Source organism: Panthera tigris, chromosome E1 (genome assembly GCF_018350195.1).
Source record: "Panthera tigris isolate Pti1 chromosome E1, P.tigris_Pti1_mat1.1, whole genome shotgun sequence".
NCBI classification, from domain to species: domain Eukaryota; kingdom Metazoa; phylum Chordata; class Mammalia; order Carnivora; family Felidae; genus Panthera; species Panthera tigris.
In genome coordinates, this window is record NC_056673.1 from 14,090,080 (window position 1) to 14,105,910 (window position 15,831).

The 15,831-nt window shown below is 36.5% G+C and overlaps 1 protein-coding gene across 2 annotated transcripts in view; it reads right to left on the minus strand.

Annotated features, from left to right (window-relative positions):
- Positions 1–2,481: 2,481 nt before the first annotated feature.
- The window catches only part of PAFAH1B1 (platelet activating factor acetylhydrolase 1b regulatory subunit 1), a 75,617-nt gene continuing 62,267 nt past the window's right edge, over positions 2,482–15,831 (minus strand). For both annotated transcript variants that reach the window (XM_042967829.1, XM_042967830.1), the window contains exons 6-11: positions 14,171–14,339; positions 11,655–11,757; positions 10,667–10,895; positions 7,275–7,376; positions 3,546–3,702; positions 2,482–2,666 (exon numbers count right to left, since the gene is read on the minus strand). In XM_042967829.1, coding sequence (XP_042823763.1) covers positions 2,593–2,666; positions 3,546–3,702; positions 7,275–7,376; positions 10,667–10,895; positions 11,655–11,757; positions 14,171–14,339 — 834 coding nt within the window. In that variant the 3' untranslated portion in view covers positions 2,482–2,592. The remainder of the gene's footprint in view (positions 2,667–3,545; positions 3,703–7,274; positions 7,377–10,666; positions 10,896–11,654; positions 11,758–14,170; positions 14,340–15,831) is intronic.

Below are 15,831 nucleotides of genomic sequence, written 5' to 3' on the forward strand. Positions count from 1 at the left end.
TTGTACTTATCCCAGGCAAGGCACAGGGTTAGACAGCAGACAGAGAAAACGGAGGAAACAGGAAGAAAGGGCATCAACAGGGCAGCGTCAAACGACAGTGCAGGAAACCGCTGCACATCCGATTCCGGATTATGGATGGATCCACTCTCCCCCACCCCCCTTCATTATTCAAACAGGGCTCGTTACATTTGGATCCAGTTGAGGACCATCCCTGAGATTCAATGTTTGCTGCTTCTTAAACGGAGGATGTCTGGTAACTCAACTAAGCAGCAGGCTGTGGCAATCTCCCAAGTAAGGATAACTTTGTTTACAGAGTAATATTGTTTCTCCTCCTTTGTCAATGAAAGTCACTGTGTGCTGCAGGGGGGAAAACCCAGTGGACAGCAGCTTTGTTTCCTCCTAAATCGGTACCATTTTTTTCCTTTATTGTTCGTATCTATGAGTGATTTCTAGATGTTGTGGCTTACCCTTAAACAATTCGTGTTGCTACATGCTAAAAATGAATTAAAATACAAGACATTTATACATGTACAAACAAATGTTAAGATGCACCATTTCTATGTATTTATATTTCTTAAAATAGGACAGGAAATAGCAGCAAACGAGAACAAAGATATCTTCCATAGCATTTGTAGAAAAATCCAGTCAGAACAGCTAAAAAGAAACAAACAAAAAAGACTTCTCAATGTGAGCAGGGTTGTGAGGCAATATTGTCCTGAAAGTTATTCTACTGTATGTAAGGAATTAGCTTAAGTTGTAATTTTTGTCTTCAAAAGTAGCCATTAGTTCTCAAAACACTTTTCCTTCCAGAGACGTCTCTCAGGAATTATTAAAAACAAAGCAAACAAACAAAAAGACACAAGTTAGACGTAAAGCTGCTTCTAGTAAACGTAAGGCCTAGTCTCTGTGTGTGTATCTACAGGACATTAACTCTAACCCTTTGTCTTTTTCAAGAACCAAATTTCCATTAAATACTAAAAGGGACATTTTAAAAATCACATTACGCAAATGAATAAAATGCAATTCAGAGTAAGTTTCTTTGTTAAACTGTCTTGTTATTTCACTGTTCTGTTAACTTTTCAAATGACCTTTAAAAAAAAGCTGTTGGTTAGCTAAGCAATAGAATTATTTAATAATCTGCAATGAAATATTGTTTCCAAAGTCATAGATAAAAATTCTCTTAAGCCTACTTGTAGTAACTTTGGATCACAATATACAATATATCAAGGATGCATAAAATGCTGAACAGCCAAATGGGGCGGGGGGTGCTTTTCCTTTTAGCTGGGAACAATTCCCACAGAGTCAGACCTAGTTTTCAGAAGCATTAGGATCAAAAAGGGTTTGTTCTAAAGCATGGTACTCCACGGCAAAATTTATTCTACTTGTACATTTTAGCACTTCTTCAAAAGCCCAGGATCCAAGGATATGGAGGTTGTATGTGTGTGATATACATATACAGACTTATCCACTTACAGATAGGCCCATATAACATTTATATATAAACAAAAGGTGAAAACACAGTACATTTTTATGCATGCTCCATTAAACCCTGTCTTGTTTTCAACTTGTAAGTTAAATACAGTTCAAATCAGTATCAGATTTGTGTTGAAGAACAAACTGCTGTATTTCTCCCACTCCCTTCAGATGGGCAAACATAACCTTTTCCGTATTTGTCATTATGTAATGCACATTGCACATCCCTAAAGAACATCGAAAACAAATAGTGATTTGTACCATGACACACTCAACGGGAAGATTAAATTCTACTTGGGAGTCACGTCACTGCACAGTCTAACAGCATGGAGAAGACAACTACAAGTGTGTCTAGTGTGAAAAATAGAAGCTTAGAGAATTACAGTGTTTTTCAACCTGTTTACAAAGCATTAGGACCCAAATGAAAGAAATGATTTGCTATTAGCTGCTGAGATTTTTCTTATTTGAGATTTACAGTCATTTCCGTACATAAATATACCACTAGCCTCTGCCTGATAGGCTGCCAAAACAAATGTGTCCTATTGATTTGGCAAATGTGTCATGACAAAAATTCCAATGTGTAATCCCCATTAATTACATAGATGGTTCAGAAGATTTTGAATTGTAGCCTTATCATCTAACATCCTTAAAGAAGATTTATTAAGCACACTTAAGTGATGTTACATAGATACACATTTCAGAAAAAGCCCTAATAATCACCACTTTTCCCCAAATGAGGCCATCAAGTCAGGCACCAACAGATAGCAGAAAGAAAAACAGGAATTAATAATCCAACATAAAATGACACTGTCAACTATTCAGTTTAGTGCCCTAGTTCAATTTATTCAACTTCTGCCTTCTTAGGCCTGGTGTGACCAATGCCAGCCCAGGTTTTTAAACCCTATGGTACTTCTAGACAACGTATGTAAATTTACAGTATACAATTTGGATTCACCATGCATGAATACTTTGTGTGTAACATTTAATAAGCTCAATCTACATCCAGAATAATTTACATGAAAGGACAATATTTATTTAAACAGAGCTCAATGGGGTAACCATGGTATCATCAGAGTGCATCCAGAGGAAAAATGGGAGGAGGGGCCAAATGAGACTCAATCAACGGCACTCCCACACCTTTACTGTTTGATCTACACTGCCAGTAACCACATATGGTGCCGTCTTATGGAAATCTGAAAGAAAAAGAAAAGGCTTATTTTAAACGCAGATAAAATTTTTAACAAGCCACAAAATAAGCAAGTCCAAGTGCCAGGAATGCTCATTTTTTTCTATACACACCCACACATACACCCCTGGGTTAGCGAAGCTGAGACTTAATGATTAAATCCTGTATTAACACTTCAATAAAAATACCTACGCCCATTACCCCCATCCCAACTAAGGCTGAATGTTTCACTCGAATCTAACAACAAGGGTAGCTCTAATGTATCTACTTACTTAACTTACTATGTTCCAGGCTTAGTACTAATGCATTATATTCATGTTTAATTCTTTTAACAATCCTATGAGGTAGGCATTGGTCCTATTCTACTGAGGCTTTATTTTTATCATTAGATCCATCATACCCTGGGTGTATTATATTTTTAATGTATTCACTATCTTATATTCTAGATTTAGGTCTAGATGACACTGAGGCTGTTTATTAGACTTAATTCAGTGAGTCCCCAGTACATGAGAGTATAAACCTGCCGGAGGGAAAAAGGCTGAGTAAGATTTCCTTTGAGAAACTTACAAACTAGTAGGGGAAGAAAATTACCCATCAGAGTGGTTAGTAAGCATCCTCTTCACAATCCTAGTTTCCAAAACCAATGTTGTGCAATGGAGAAAGTAATTTTTTTTTATTATAAGGCTGATGATGGAAAGAGAGAGTTAAGGAAAGGAGAATTTAAAACAAATAGTAGGAATCCACAAAGTTTTTAAACTGTCTTCTCTAGTCTGTCCTGAAAGCACAGGTCATTTCTTACCTGGAAAATTCCTCATGATTACATAAAACTGTTTGTGTCTCGCACTCCAAAATCTACTTGTTAAGAAATCTCCTTACTCGTACATACCCAAGGAGGTAACAAAGTGTTCATGCGCATTGAGGGTCTTCATGCATCGCTTGTTCTTGTAATCCCACACACGGAGGGTCTTGTCATCAGCACAACTCAAAATAAACTTTCCCCCAGAATGGAACAGAACTCCACGTACCCAGTTATCATGACCCACCTTAAAAACAAAAGGTGTTCAACTTAATAAAGGGATAAAATATTTAAACGGCATCTAAGAAAATAGTTCAGTCATTACTCAAAGCAGTGAAGCTACCCAAAACATCAGTGCCAAAAAAGAACCCCACATCCCCCCAAAAAAGTGTAGGGAATTTTTCTAGATTAAAGGAAACTGGAAACTAATAAGGCATGACCAGTAAATATTATGTGTGATGCTTGACTGGCTCCTGGGTGGTGGCTACAATACAGTTATAAAGGGCACTAGTGGATAACTAGAGAAAATGTGAATATGTAGTATGAATGGTAAGTTTCTTTTCTTTTTTTTAATCATGTTTTTAATGTCTACGCCCAATGTGGGTCTCAAACTCATGACCCCAAGATCAAGAGTCATGTGCTCTACCGACTGCGTCGGTCAGGCACCCCAATGTTAAGTTTCTTGAGTATAATCAAGAAACTTAAGAATAAAGGTGTTATTCTTTATTCTTAGGAGATATATGTTAAAATATTTGGAGCCAAATATATATCCACCATATTCCTCTACATAGAAATTTAAGACAATGGCTTGGTGCTGAACAGTCCAACAGGGTAGCCATTTAGTCACATGTAGTTTTTAAAATATAAACTAAAATATTAATACTATCAGCAATTGAGTCCTCAGTCTCATTACCCACATTTCAAGAGCTCAACAGCTGCATGTGGCTAGTAGCTATAATGATGGATAGTACAGATACAGAACATCATCACAGAGAGTTCTACTGGACAACCCTAGACTAAAAAAACAAAACTTGGTAGGGGCGCCTAGGTGATTCAGTCAATGGTCTATGTGTCTGACTTCGGCTCAGGTCATGATCTCATGGTTCATGAGTTTGAGTTCCACATTGGGCTCTGTGCTGACAGCTCGGAGCCTGGAGCCTGCTTTGGATTCTCTCTCTTTCAAAAATAAATAAACATTTTAAAAAAAGCAGGTGGGGGGTTGGGGGGAGGGGCATCTGGGTGGCTCAGTCAGTTAAGTGGCCAACTTCACAGCTCAGGTCATGATTTCGCACTCTGAGTTTGAGCCCCACACCAGGCTCTGTGCTGATAGCTCAGAGCCTGGAGCCTGCTTCAGATTCTGTGTCTCCCTCTCTCTCTGCCCCTCCCCTGCCTGTACTCCATCTCCCTCTCAAACATAAAAAAAATTACTTTAAAATAAAAAAAAGAAAAGAGGGGCACCTGGATGGTTCAGTTAGTTAAGTTTCTGACATTGCCCAGGTCATGATCTCACGGTTGGTGAGTTTGAGCCCTGCATTGGGCTCTCTACTGTCAGCACAGAGTCCGCTTCAGATCCTTTGTCTCCTTCTCTCTCTGCCCCTACCCTGCTTGCTCTCTCTCTCAAAATAAGTAAATAATTAAACAAACTTGGTAGGTTTTATTAGGTATGACAGAGCTGTATATGGGTGACTTTTATTTTCTTCTTTTAGCTTTTCTGTATATTTCTAATTTTTCTATAATGTAAATAACCATACTGCTTTTATAAAAGAACCCAAGGGGAGTTTATAAAAAAAAAATAAAAAGAAAGAAGAAAGAAAAACAAAAAAAGACAGATGACCAACGTAACATATTCTTTGACCAGGGTGCCTGGATGGCTCAGTCGGGTAAGCATCCAACTCTTGGTTTCAGCCCAGGTCATGAGCTCACAGTTCGTGGGATCCAGCCCCACATCAGGCTCTGCACGGACAGTGTGGAGCCTGCTTGAGATTCTTCCACTCTCTCTGTGCCCTTGCCCTGCACCCACTTTCTCTCAAAATAAACTTAAATAAATAAATAAAATACTTTGTTCTACTGTAGTGACCTATAAAAGTCACCAATAACGAGAGGTAGAAGTCTCAACAAAAGTTAAGTACAAAAATCTATTTAAAACAATTTTTTTTAATGTTTATTTATTTTTGAGGGAGAGAGAGAGAGACAGCGTCAGCAGGGGAGGGAGAGAGAGAGAGAGAGAGAGAGAGAAAGAGAGAGAGAGAGAGGTACAGAATCAGAAGCAGGCTCTGAGCTGTCAGCACAAAGCCTGATGCAGGGCTCAAACTCATGAACTGAGAGATCGTGACCTGAGTCAAAGTTGGATGGTTAACTGACTGAGCCACCCAGGCGCCCCAATACAAAATGTATTTTAAAAGTAAAATACAAAATCACATTTCCATGGCTACACCAAAATAAAGCAGTAAAAAGTACTATCCTTCAGGTGAAAAACAGGAGCCAGAAACCTCGGGAGAAATTAAGGTGACCTCTGTTCTTACAGGGGAGGAGAGCACATGCTTTCCTTCTTTTCTTTAAGATTTTATTTTAAATATTCTTTTTTGAAAGAGAGTCAGAGAGAGAGGGAGACAGAGGATTCGAAATGGGTTCTGTGCTGACAGCAGAGAACCTGACGCGGGCTCAAATTCACAAATCGTGAGATCATGACCTGGGCCAAAGTCAGACACTCAAAGTCAGACCAAGCCACCCAGGTGCCCCTAAGATTTTATTTTTAAGCAGTCTCTACACCCAAATGTGGGTCCCAAACACATAATCCTGAGATCAAGAGCCGCATGCTCTACCGACTGAGCCAGCCAGGTAGCTCTGCAGATCACCTTTTTAAATAGTGATACAGTGTATCTGAACTCAGCTCAGAATACTGTTAGAGGAGAGTTTAATTTTCTAATCAATTCTTGATGATACTTCCAAAGTGTCTACCATATCTTACAGAGACCATCACTTCAAGGTATGGTTAGTACCTAAAACGTCTCTAAAACAAACAGATGCCAAATTACAAAAATTGTTAATTAACAAAAAATGTTAATGCCCACAGATCCCCTTATTGCTCCCTTAGGCAAATAAAAATGCCCACAATCTTGTACTATCATTTATATATCCTAATATTAAATTCTGGCGCTCCTGAAAATGAAATCAACATTTCTAAGCCGTAAAGCTAGGTAACAACATTAACGTCATAATGGTAAAATAAAACAAATAAAGAAGAACAAATATGTCAATAAGATTCATATTAAAATTAAATACAGTGAAATACAGAATCAAACACTTTAAAAAATGAATGGGTCTGTAATAATACTATTTTTCCCCATAGGAGATATAGAATTTTTAAAGATAAAGTGAGCTAGGATCTCCCTCCTAGCATTAATGGCTTTGTAGATCCTTTTTAGAACATGACATTCTACAGGAGTAATTTTCTTTTATCTTTTTAAGTGTTTATTTCTGAAAGAAAGAGTGCAAGTGGGGAAGGAGCAGAGAGAGGGACCGAGGATCTCAAGCAGAGAGCCTGCTGCGGGACTCAAACTCATGAAATGTGAGATCATGACCTGAGCCAAAGTTGGAAGCTTAACCTACTGAGCCATCCAAGCATCCCTACAGGAATAACTTTCATTTCACTGTTAACAATGGAATTACAAAAGTTTAAGAAAAATTATCTTTATAAAGAAGTTATTTTAAAGCCTGGACTAATTCAGATTATTTAGTAAGATATCACAAGGCATCTAACCCCCCAAAATATAAACACAGTAAGCTTCAAAAGAAGCAGTTAATATTATGCAAACTTACTAGGGTCATAAGGCACATGCCAGTACTGACGTCCCACATCTTAATAGTCTTGTCTCTGGATCCAGACAGTAAGAATGGCCCAGGCTTGCCACTTTTTTTAGTCTATAGAAAACATACAAAAATTAAGTTTCCCATGTAAGAAGTTAAGTGAAGACTTTAGACGACTTCTAACAATGATCTATATTTTCAATTTTACAGAAATGCAATTTTGGGAGACAAATAAATATTGTGTATGTTTACTATACACAATTTGATACTGAGATACATATACATGGTAAAATGATCATCATAATCAGGTTAGTTAACATATCCATTGCCTCGTATAACCATCCCCCACTTTAGAGCTACCCTTTTAGCAAATTTCACGTATATATAACACAGTATTGTTAACTATAGTCACCAAGCTGTACAATTAGATCTCCAGGACTTACTCATTTTATTTTCCTCTATCGAAATACACAAGTCTTTTTTGACATATGTAGGCTACACAGGAAGGACCCAGATAATATGAAAATAGAAAATCTCCATTTAGGTTAAGACTCAGTTTCTATAACACTAACAGATGATAAATTTATTGCTCAAGACTTCTGGAATCAAGAAAAAAATTGAAAACTAATTCAGTCTTTATATAACATCCAAGCCAGAATCAACTTTATGACATGGTAAGTAACCACCACCAGAGGGCAGTAAAAAGAATTTGAAAATGCAACCAAACAGCCAGCCAAAATTTAAGAGATTACTACAGAAGTTTCATTTCAGAAAACTAATTTTGGGGGGTGAAGGGTGGGGGTAGGGGAAGAAGATTCTTTTCATTCATTTATTAAAATATAATTAAAATATCCACGATAGGACTGTCTCTATAAAAAAGGAACATGGTCAATTTTGGCTCATATAATTTATTCAAAGAAACAACAGCCTGTAATTTATTATTAAGTTATTAATCATAAATAATGAAATCATGAAAAGTAAAAATTAAGAACCATGACGAAATATAAAACTCCTGAGTAGAAAGCCCAAAAGACTCCACCAAAAAATTTCTAGAACTGATAAGCAAATTCAGTAAAGTTGCAGGATACCAAAAAAAAAAAAAAAAAAAAAGTACAGAAATCTGTTGCATTTCTAAAAGCCAATAATGAAGCAACAGAAAGACAAATTAAGAAAACAATCCCATTTACAATGGCACCAAAAAATAATAAGATACCTAGGAATAAACCTAACCAAAGAGGTGAAAGATCTGTACTCTGAAAACCAGAAAACAGTGGTGAAAGAAATTGAAGACAACACAAAGAAATGGAATGACATTCCATGTTCACGGACTGAGCACATATTGTTAACATGTCTAAAAAGACCCCAAACAGCCAAAGCAATCCCGAAAAAGAACAGCAAAGCTGGGGAGGCATCACAATTCTAGACTTCAAGTTTTATCACAAAGTTGTAGTAAGCAAAACACTATGGTACTGGCACAAAAATAGACATATAGATCAATGGAAAAGAATAGAAAATCCAGAAACAAACCCACAATTATATGGTCAATTAATCTCTGACAAAGCTGGAAAGAATATCCAAAGGGAAATATAGTCTCTTCAACAAATGGTGTTGGGAAAACTGGACAGCAGCATGCAAAAGAATGAAACTGGGCCACTTTCTTACACCACACACAAAAATAAATTCAAAATGGATTAAAGACCTAAATATAAGATCTGAAATCATAAAAATCCTAGAAGAAAACATAGGCAGTAGTTTCTCTGACACTGGCTGTATCACCTTTTTTCTTTTAAATAGGTCCCCTGAGGCAAAGAAAAAGAAACAAAAGCAAAAATAAATTACTGGGACTATATCAAAATAAAAAGCTCCTGCACAGCAAAGGAAACAATAAAACAAAAAGGCAACCTACCGAATGGGAGAAGGTATCTGCAAAATGACATATCTGATACAGAGTTAGTACCCCCAAAATATAAAGAACTTCTATAACTCAACACCCAAAAAAAAAAAAATCCAGTTAAAAAATGAGGTGACATGAACAGACACTTCTCCAAAGACATACAGTTGGCCAACACACGTATGAAAAGATGCTCACCATCACTATCATTAGGGAAATGCAAATCAAAACTACAATGAGGTATCCCCTCACACCTGTCAGAATGGCTAAAATAAAAGACACAAGAAACAACAGGTGTTGGCGAGGACATAGAGAAAGGGGAACCCTCTTGCACTATTGGTGGGAATGCAAACTGGTGCAGCCACTCTGGAAAACAGTATGGAAGTTCCTCAAAAAGTATAAAATAGAACGGCTTATGATCCAGTAATTGTAAATTGTACTACTGGGTATTTACCCAAAGAATAGAAAGAAAAGAAAAGAAAAGAAGAGAAGAGAAGAGAAGAGAAGAGAAGAGAAAAAAGGAAGAAGGAAGAAAGAAAGAAAAGGAAAGAAAGAAAGAAAGAAAGAAAGAAAGAAAGAAAGAAAGAAAAGAAAGAAAGAAAAAAAAATTCCACTAATTCAAAGGGACATACATGCACCCTTACAGCAGCATTGTTTATAATAGCCAAGCTATGGAAGCAACCCAAGTGTACATCAACTGATGAATGGATAAAGAAGATATATATACATACATACACACACAATGGAATATTATTCATCCACAAAAAAGAATGAAATCTTGCCATTTGCAATGACATGGATGGAGCTAGAGAGTATAATACTAAGTGAAATAAGTCAGAGAAAAACAAATATCGTAAGATTTCACTTGCATGTGGAATTTAAATGAGCAAAGGAGGGGAAAAAAGAGAGCAACAAACCAAGAAACAGATTCTTAACTATAGAGAACAAACTGATGGTTACCAGACGGGAGATGGGTGGAGGATGGGTGATTCAAATAAAAACTTAAAACACACAAATAAATAAAACTCCAGACAGATTCAGCTAGTGCTTCTAGTGATCAAGAGTATCAAGAGGCCTTCATATGAAATAATTCTGTTTAAAATAAATATTTAAATACTGAACTGCATTCCACCATAAATTTATAAATAATTACGCTCATTAAAGAAGGCTATTCTTCTAAAAGATAACTTTTAACTTCTCCCATAAGTTTTATTTTGCACCAGTTGCTATACTCTTACAACAATGGCATTTCTTATAAATTTAATGACCACTTTTACTCTTCAGGCGGGTCCACCATCCCCAGCCCAAATCACAGGTCAGCTGACAGCAATAATAATCACTAGTTAAAAAATATAAACATTTCTGCAAGTTCGAAAGAGTAAAGAGTTTCAAGATTCAGAATTCTGGGATACAGATTTTTCAATGCATTAACTGCCCTGAAACTGAGAATCAGAAGTTATCTAAGATTCTGATACCAGCAATCAAATCATGAAATGATATATAAATCACATACCTCAGATCCTGTTGCTTCAGAGATGGAAGAATATGAGCTTTCTGGAGCCCAGGAAATACATTCTACCACATGCTCATGTTCTCGAAGCTCAGCCTTGCATTCCTTTGTTGCTACGACCCATACGCGCACGGTCTGATCATTTGAACAGCTGGCTATCAGAGTGCCATCCTGATTTGGCCGCACCATACGTACCCATTCTCTGTGTCCTGTGAATGTCTTCACACAGTAGCTGTCAAAACAAATAATAATCTACATCATGAATGGCAATCACTGGGATACTTCCCAGGAGCAATATAAAACTAGCTACGTACATACTGGAATAAAGAGGACGGCACCATGTTAGGGTAATCATATGTGAGTCAGCACAATAAATGTACATTCATGGTTAATGAAAGATGGGGACAGGCCGGAAAATCAAACATCAGTCAAAATAAGCTGATGGAAGTATCATTAAGGAGCTAACCAATCAACACATTCTAGAAGGTAAAATATAGAGAGAAATAAAATCTTCTAAAACTAAACACACACAATAAACCTAACAAAAATATTTATAGCTTTGTTGAGACAAAGGCATACTCTACTAATCTGGGTAAAACTACTTAGTAGTAGGTTAAGATTTTATTATAACAATCATGTGTGATTCTAAGCACAACCAAATTAAGCCTAACAGGGGCCTACCTGCACAAATGTTATTTACATTTTATTTCAACCCATAGAGAAATCACCTAAAAGAAGACCACAGAGATAATAAGCCATTGCATAGAAAATGGCTCTCGAGGACATGAATTTTTTTTTTTTTTTTTTTTTTTAATAATTTCTCTATTCCTTTTTGGGAAACATTTAGAGATTCAAACCTCATTTTACAGTATATAACACAACCAGCACCATAATTATTTTGGGTTAAAGTCAAAATAACTGGTTCAGAACACATTTTGTTTGGTTGTTTAATATCTCTTTAGCTGACACCATTTCAACCAAACCTACTTACCCAGTTTGCACCTCCCACATTTTTATAGTTTTATCCCTTGAGGCAGACACTATATGATCTCCATTGGGCATGATGGCTACTGAAGAGACATTGTGGTCATGGCCTAAAACATAACACAGCAATGTATTAAGTGATCTATAGCATAATTAAATCTCAGTTTACCATGAGATTTCAGCATGGGATTTCAAATACCACAGCAACTTTAAATACACTGGGTTTTAATAAATTTGATAAGAAACTTTGGATTTACACACAAAAAAGTTTAGGAATTAGCAACTTAATAAAATAATCCACAATGAAATAGCAGCTAGCTATTAAAATAATAGCTTATTAAAGTAATCCACAATGAAAAGCAGCTAGCTCAATTTAGGACCACAAAACTGTTTTAACATCAGTGTCATTAGCATTTGGATGTATTAATATGCTGAATGTTTATATATGAACAGTAGAAAAACACAAAAATTTCCATGGTTGATATCCTAAGATATAAATTGGAGATAAGATTTACAGAGCTAAACAGAAGAATAAGAAAAATGGAGATTTGGTTTCATATTTAAATTTTTTAAAAATGTTTTTATTTATTTTTGAGACAGAAAGAGAGCATGAGCAGGGGAGGGGCAGAGAGAGAGGGAGACACAAATTCCGAAGCAGGCTCCACGCTCTGAGCTGTCAGCACAGAGCCTGATGCAGGGCTCGAACTCCCAGACTGTGAGATCACGACCTGAGCCAAAGGCGGACGCTTAACCAACTAAGCCACCCAGGTGCCCCACATTTGGTTCCATATTTAAAACAGTGGTCCAAGGCATCTGGGTGGCCTAGTCGGTTAAGTGTTTGACTCTTGATTTTGGCTCAGGTCATGATCTCATGGTTCGTGGGATTGAGCCTTATGATGGGCTCCTCTCTCCCTCTCTCTCTGCCCCTCCTCCACTCACTCTCTCTTCTCCCTCAAAATAGGTAAACATTTCCCAAAAAAATAGTGTTTGAAAAATTTTGTTGTTGATGTTAATGGGGGTAAAAAAGAAATGCATTATTCTATATGCATTATTCCTAATTAGTTATCCTTTGTGGAAAAAGCCCTAGAGAATCCTCATAAATATCATTATTTTAAGGAACATATACAATGGTTAGAAAGAACTCTTTTTTTTTTTTTTTTTTTTTTAATGTTTATTTATTTTTGAGAGAGACAGAGTGCTAGCAGGGGATGAGCAGAGAGAGACGGAGACACGGAATCTGAAGCAGGCTCCAGGCTCTGAGCTGTCAGCACAAAGCCCCACGCGGGGCTTAAACTCACAAAGTATGAGATCATGACCTGAGCCAAAGTCAGATGTTTAACTGACTGAGCCACTCAGGCACCCCAAGAACTCTTCTTAAAAAAAAATTGTTTTTGAGTATAGTTGACACATAATGTTACATTAGTTTCAGTTGAGAAGTTTATACATTATGCTATGTTCATCACAAGCGTAGCTGCCATCTGTCACTATACATTATTACAGTGTCTTTAACTATATTCCTCATACTGTGCCTTTTATTCCCTTGACTTACTCATTCCGTAACAGGAGGCCTCTATCTCCTACTTTCCTTCTTCATTAAGTCAGAGCAACAAGACACAGGCTACTTAAAGAAACATAAACACTAGTTTTTAGGAAAGGATTCAACAGAATTCCTTTAACTGGTAAGCTTCCCCATTTAATTTGGGGGGAAACACACCCTTCAAATTACACTTCCTATGTAAACACATAGCTTACATCACTGAATTATCTATTAAAAAAAAAACCAAAAACTTTTATTACCAACACAGAATGTATTCCTTATACAAAATCCAAACGTTCAAATTTTATCATGGTCAACGAAACAACAAAAATCCTTATTTAGTGAGCACCCCTTATGTGCCAGATACTAAACCAAGATGATTTATGTATATGATCTCATTTTATCCTCACAACAATCCTATGACAGGTATTATTACCTCTACCTTGCATATGAAAGAAGCTGAAATTTCCCAATGCCACAAGTAAACAAGTAGGGATCTGAACCCAGATATCTGATTCTAAAGCCCATGTTCTTCCCACAAAGCCCAAGTGCCTCAGAGAATAGTCTCTATGACAAGAACCAGGAAAGCAAGCTCACATTCTACAGTGTATGTACAACATTATAAAGTGAGCAAGAAATGCTAGGTTCTAGCTTTTACTGTATCTACTTTCTATGAACTTGTTTCCCAGGTGAGAAAACAAAAAGCAAAACAAAAAATTCCCCAATAACTTCATTTTTCTTATCCAAAAATATTCCTGAAAGCGAATTAAGTATTTTATATAAACCACTAAGAGATACTTAAAACCTTATAATTGAAACAACTCTCAACTACTGTGGTTTATCCACGGGCTACACATCATATGCTCTTCCACTGATACAATTAAGAATCGAATGCAGGGAACCCGCACACTATTAGAAAACAATATTCTTTTCTCTGGAATGTCACATTACAAATCACTATCAAAATATTATCCTCTACCCCTTACCGTGCATGGTTCTGATGCATTCAAAGCCCTGAAAATCCCATAGTTTAATGGTCATATCTGCAGAACAGGAAGCCAGAAGCTTGCCACTGTGGTCAAACGAAATATCCTGTACAGAGTCTGTATGCCCCTTAAGGGTTCGCTCAAAATCTCCAGTCTCATAATCCCACACCTGTCAAATAATCAGAAAGTTAGTTAACATCAACCCATCCCTTCTTTCTTGTTTCACATTAGCACTCAGCAGGCCAGTATGAGCAAGTGACAAAGGGTAACTATCTTAGAAATAGCAATCTTCAAGTGTAAATTGGTCTTTTCTCTATAGAGAAACTGAAGTTGTAATTACTAAAACACACTTCTAGTACATCATCTATCATATACCTAATAATACTAGCAGGTAGGTATATAAAGCCAAAAGACAAAGTCCATTCCCAGTCTGACAGGAGACAACAGCCATGTAAACAAATAAATTTAAGGAGTTAAGTTCTGGGGGGTGGTATTCGGGGACAATAAAAAGTGTTCAATTCTTTTTTTTTTTTTAATGTGTATTTATTTTTGAGAGAGACAGTGCAAGTGAGGGAGGGGTCAGGACAGAGCCCAACATGGGGCTCAAACTCCAACAGCGAGATCATGACCTGAGCTGACACTGGACGCTTAACTGACTGAGCCACCTAGGTGCCCCAAGATTGCTCAATTCTAATACACAGCAGAACTCAGACATCTAAGAGGCAAAGGAAAGACTTCACAAGATGTTACTGCCAATGAATAAGTAAATTAACAAACGCATTACATCATTTTGATGCAAAAATGGGAAGCCACTGCCACATCTTTTAAAGTTAGTTTTTTCTAAGATAATGGAAATAATGAGCTATCAAGAATAAGTATTAGAAACAGACCTCAAGAACATACTAAACTTTCATTCTGGTGGCCAAATGTAGTCAATCTTTACCCAACACCAATTACATGCTCTAAAATCAAATGATTGATTCCATTCTTCCTATAATTTATCATTAAACCTATTATGGGTTCAAATTTATCAGTAGTAGGATATATACCAACCAATTTAAAGAAACTTAGAAAATGCATTTTGAAACCTTGGAAACAATCTATCCAACATTAGGGGAATGGCCAAGCAGATACAAGATTTGCAATTATAAGGAACTTATGACACACATGTAATATAATAAAGTAAAAAAGAATACAAAAACCTCACCTAAGAAAAACCATCTTCTAAAACCCATTTCTTTTACAGAAAAATGTACATACTCTTCTTAATATAAACAGAGTTTTTGATCATATATTCAAGTACTTCTACACAGAAATGACTTCTAATTTTGCACATATTTTGTTACATTCATCCTTAAGTATTTTGGGGTTTTTTTGATGCGACTGTGTGACATTTTCAATTTTTAATTTTCAAATTATTCATTGCTACTTTATAGATATACAATTACCACTTGAATATTAACCCTGCATCCAGTGATTCTGTTAAATCCAGCCATAGTTCTAAGTAGCTTTTTTGTAGATTCTTTGGGTTTTCTACATAGAAGATCATGTTGTCTACAAATAAACAGTTTCATTCCTTCCTTCCCAATCTGTATGGTTTTTATTTTTCTTCCTTACTGTGCTGGCAAGGCACTCTTGTACAAACATGAATATAAGTGCGT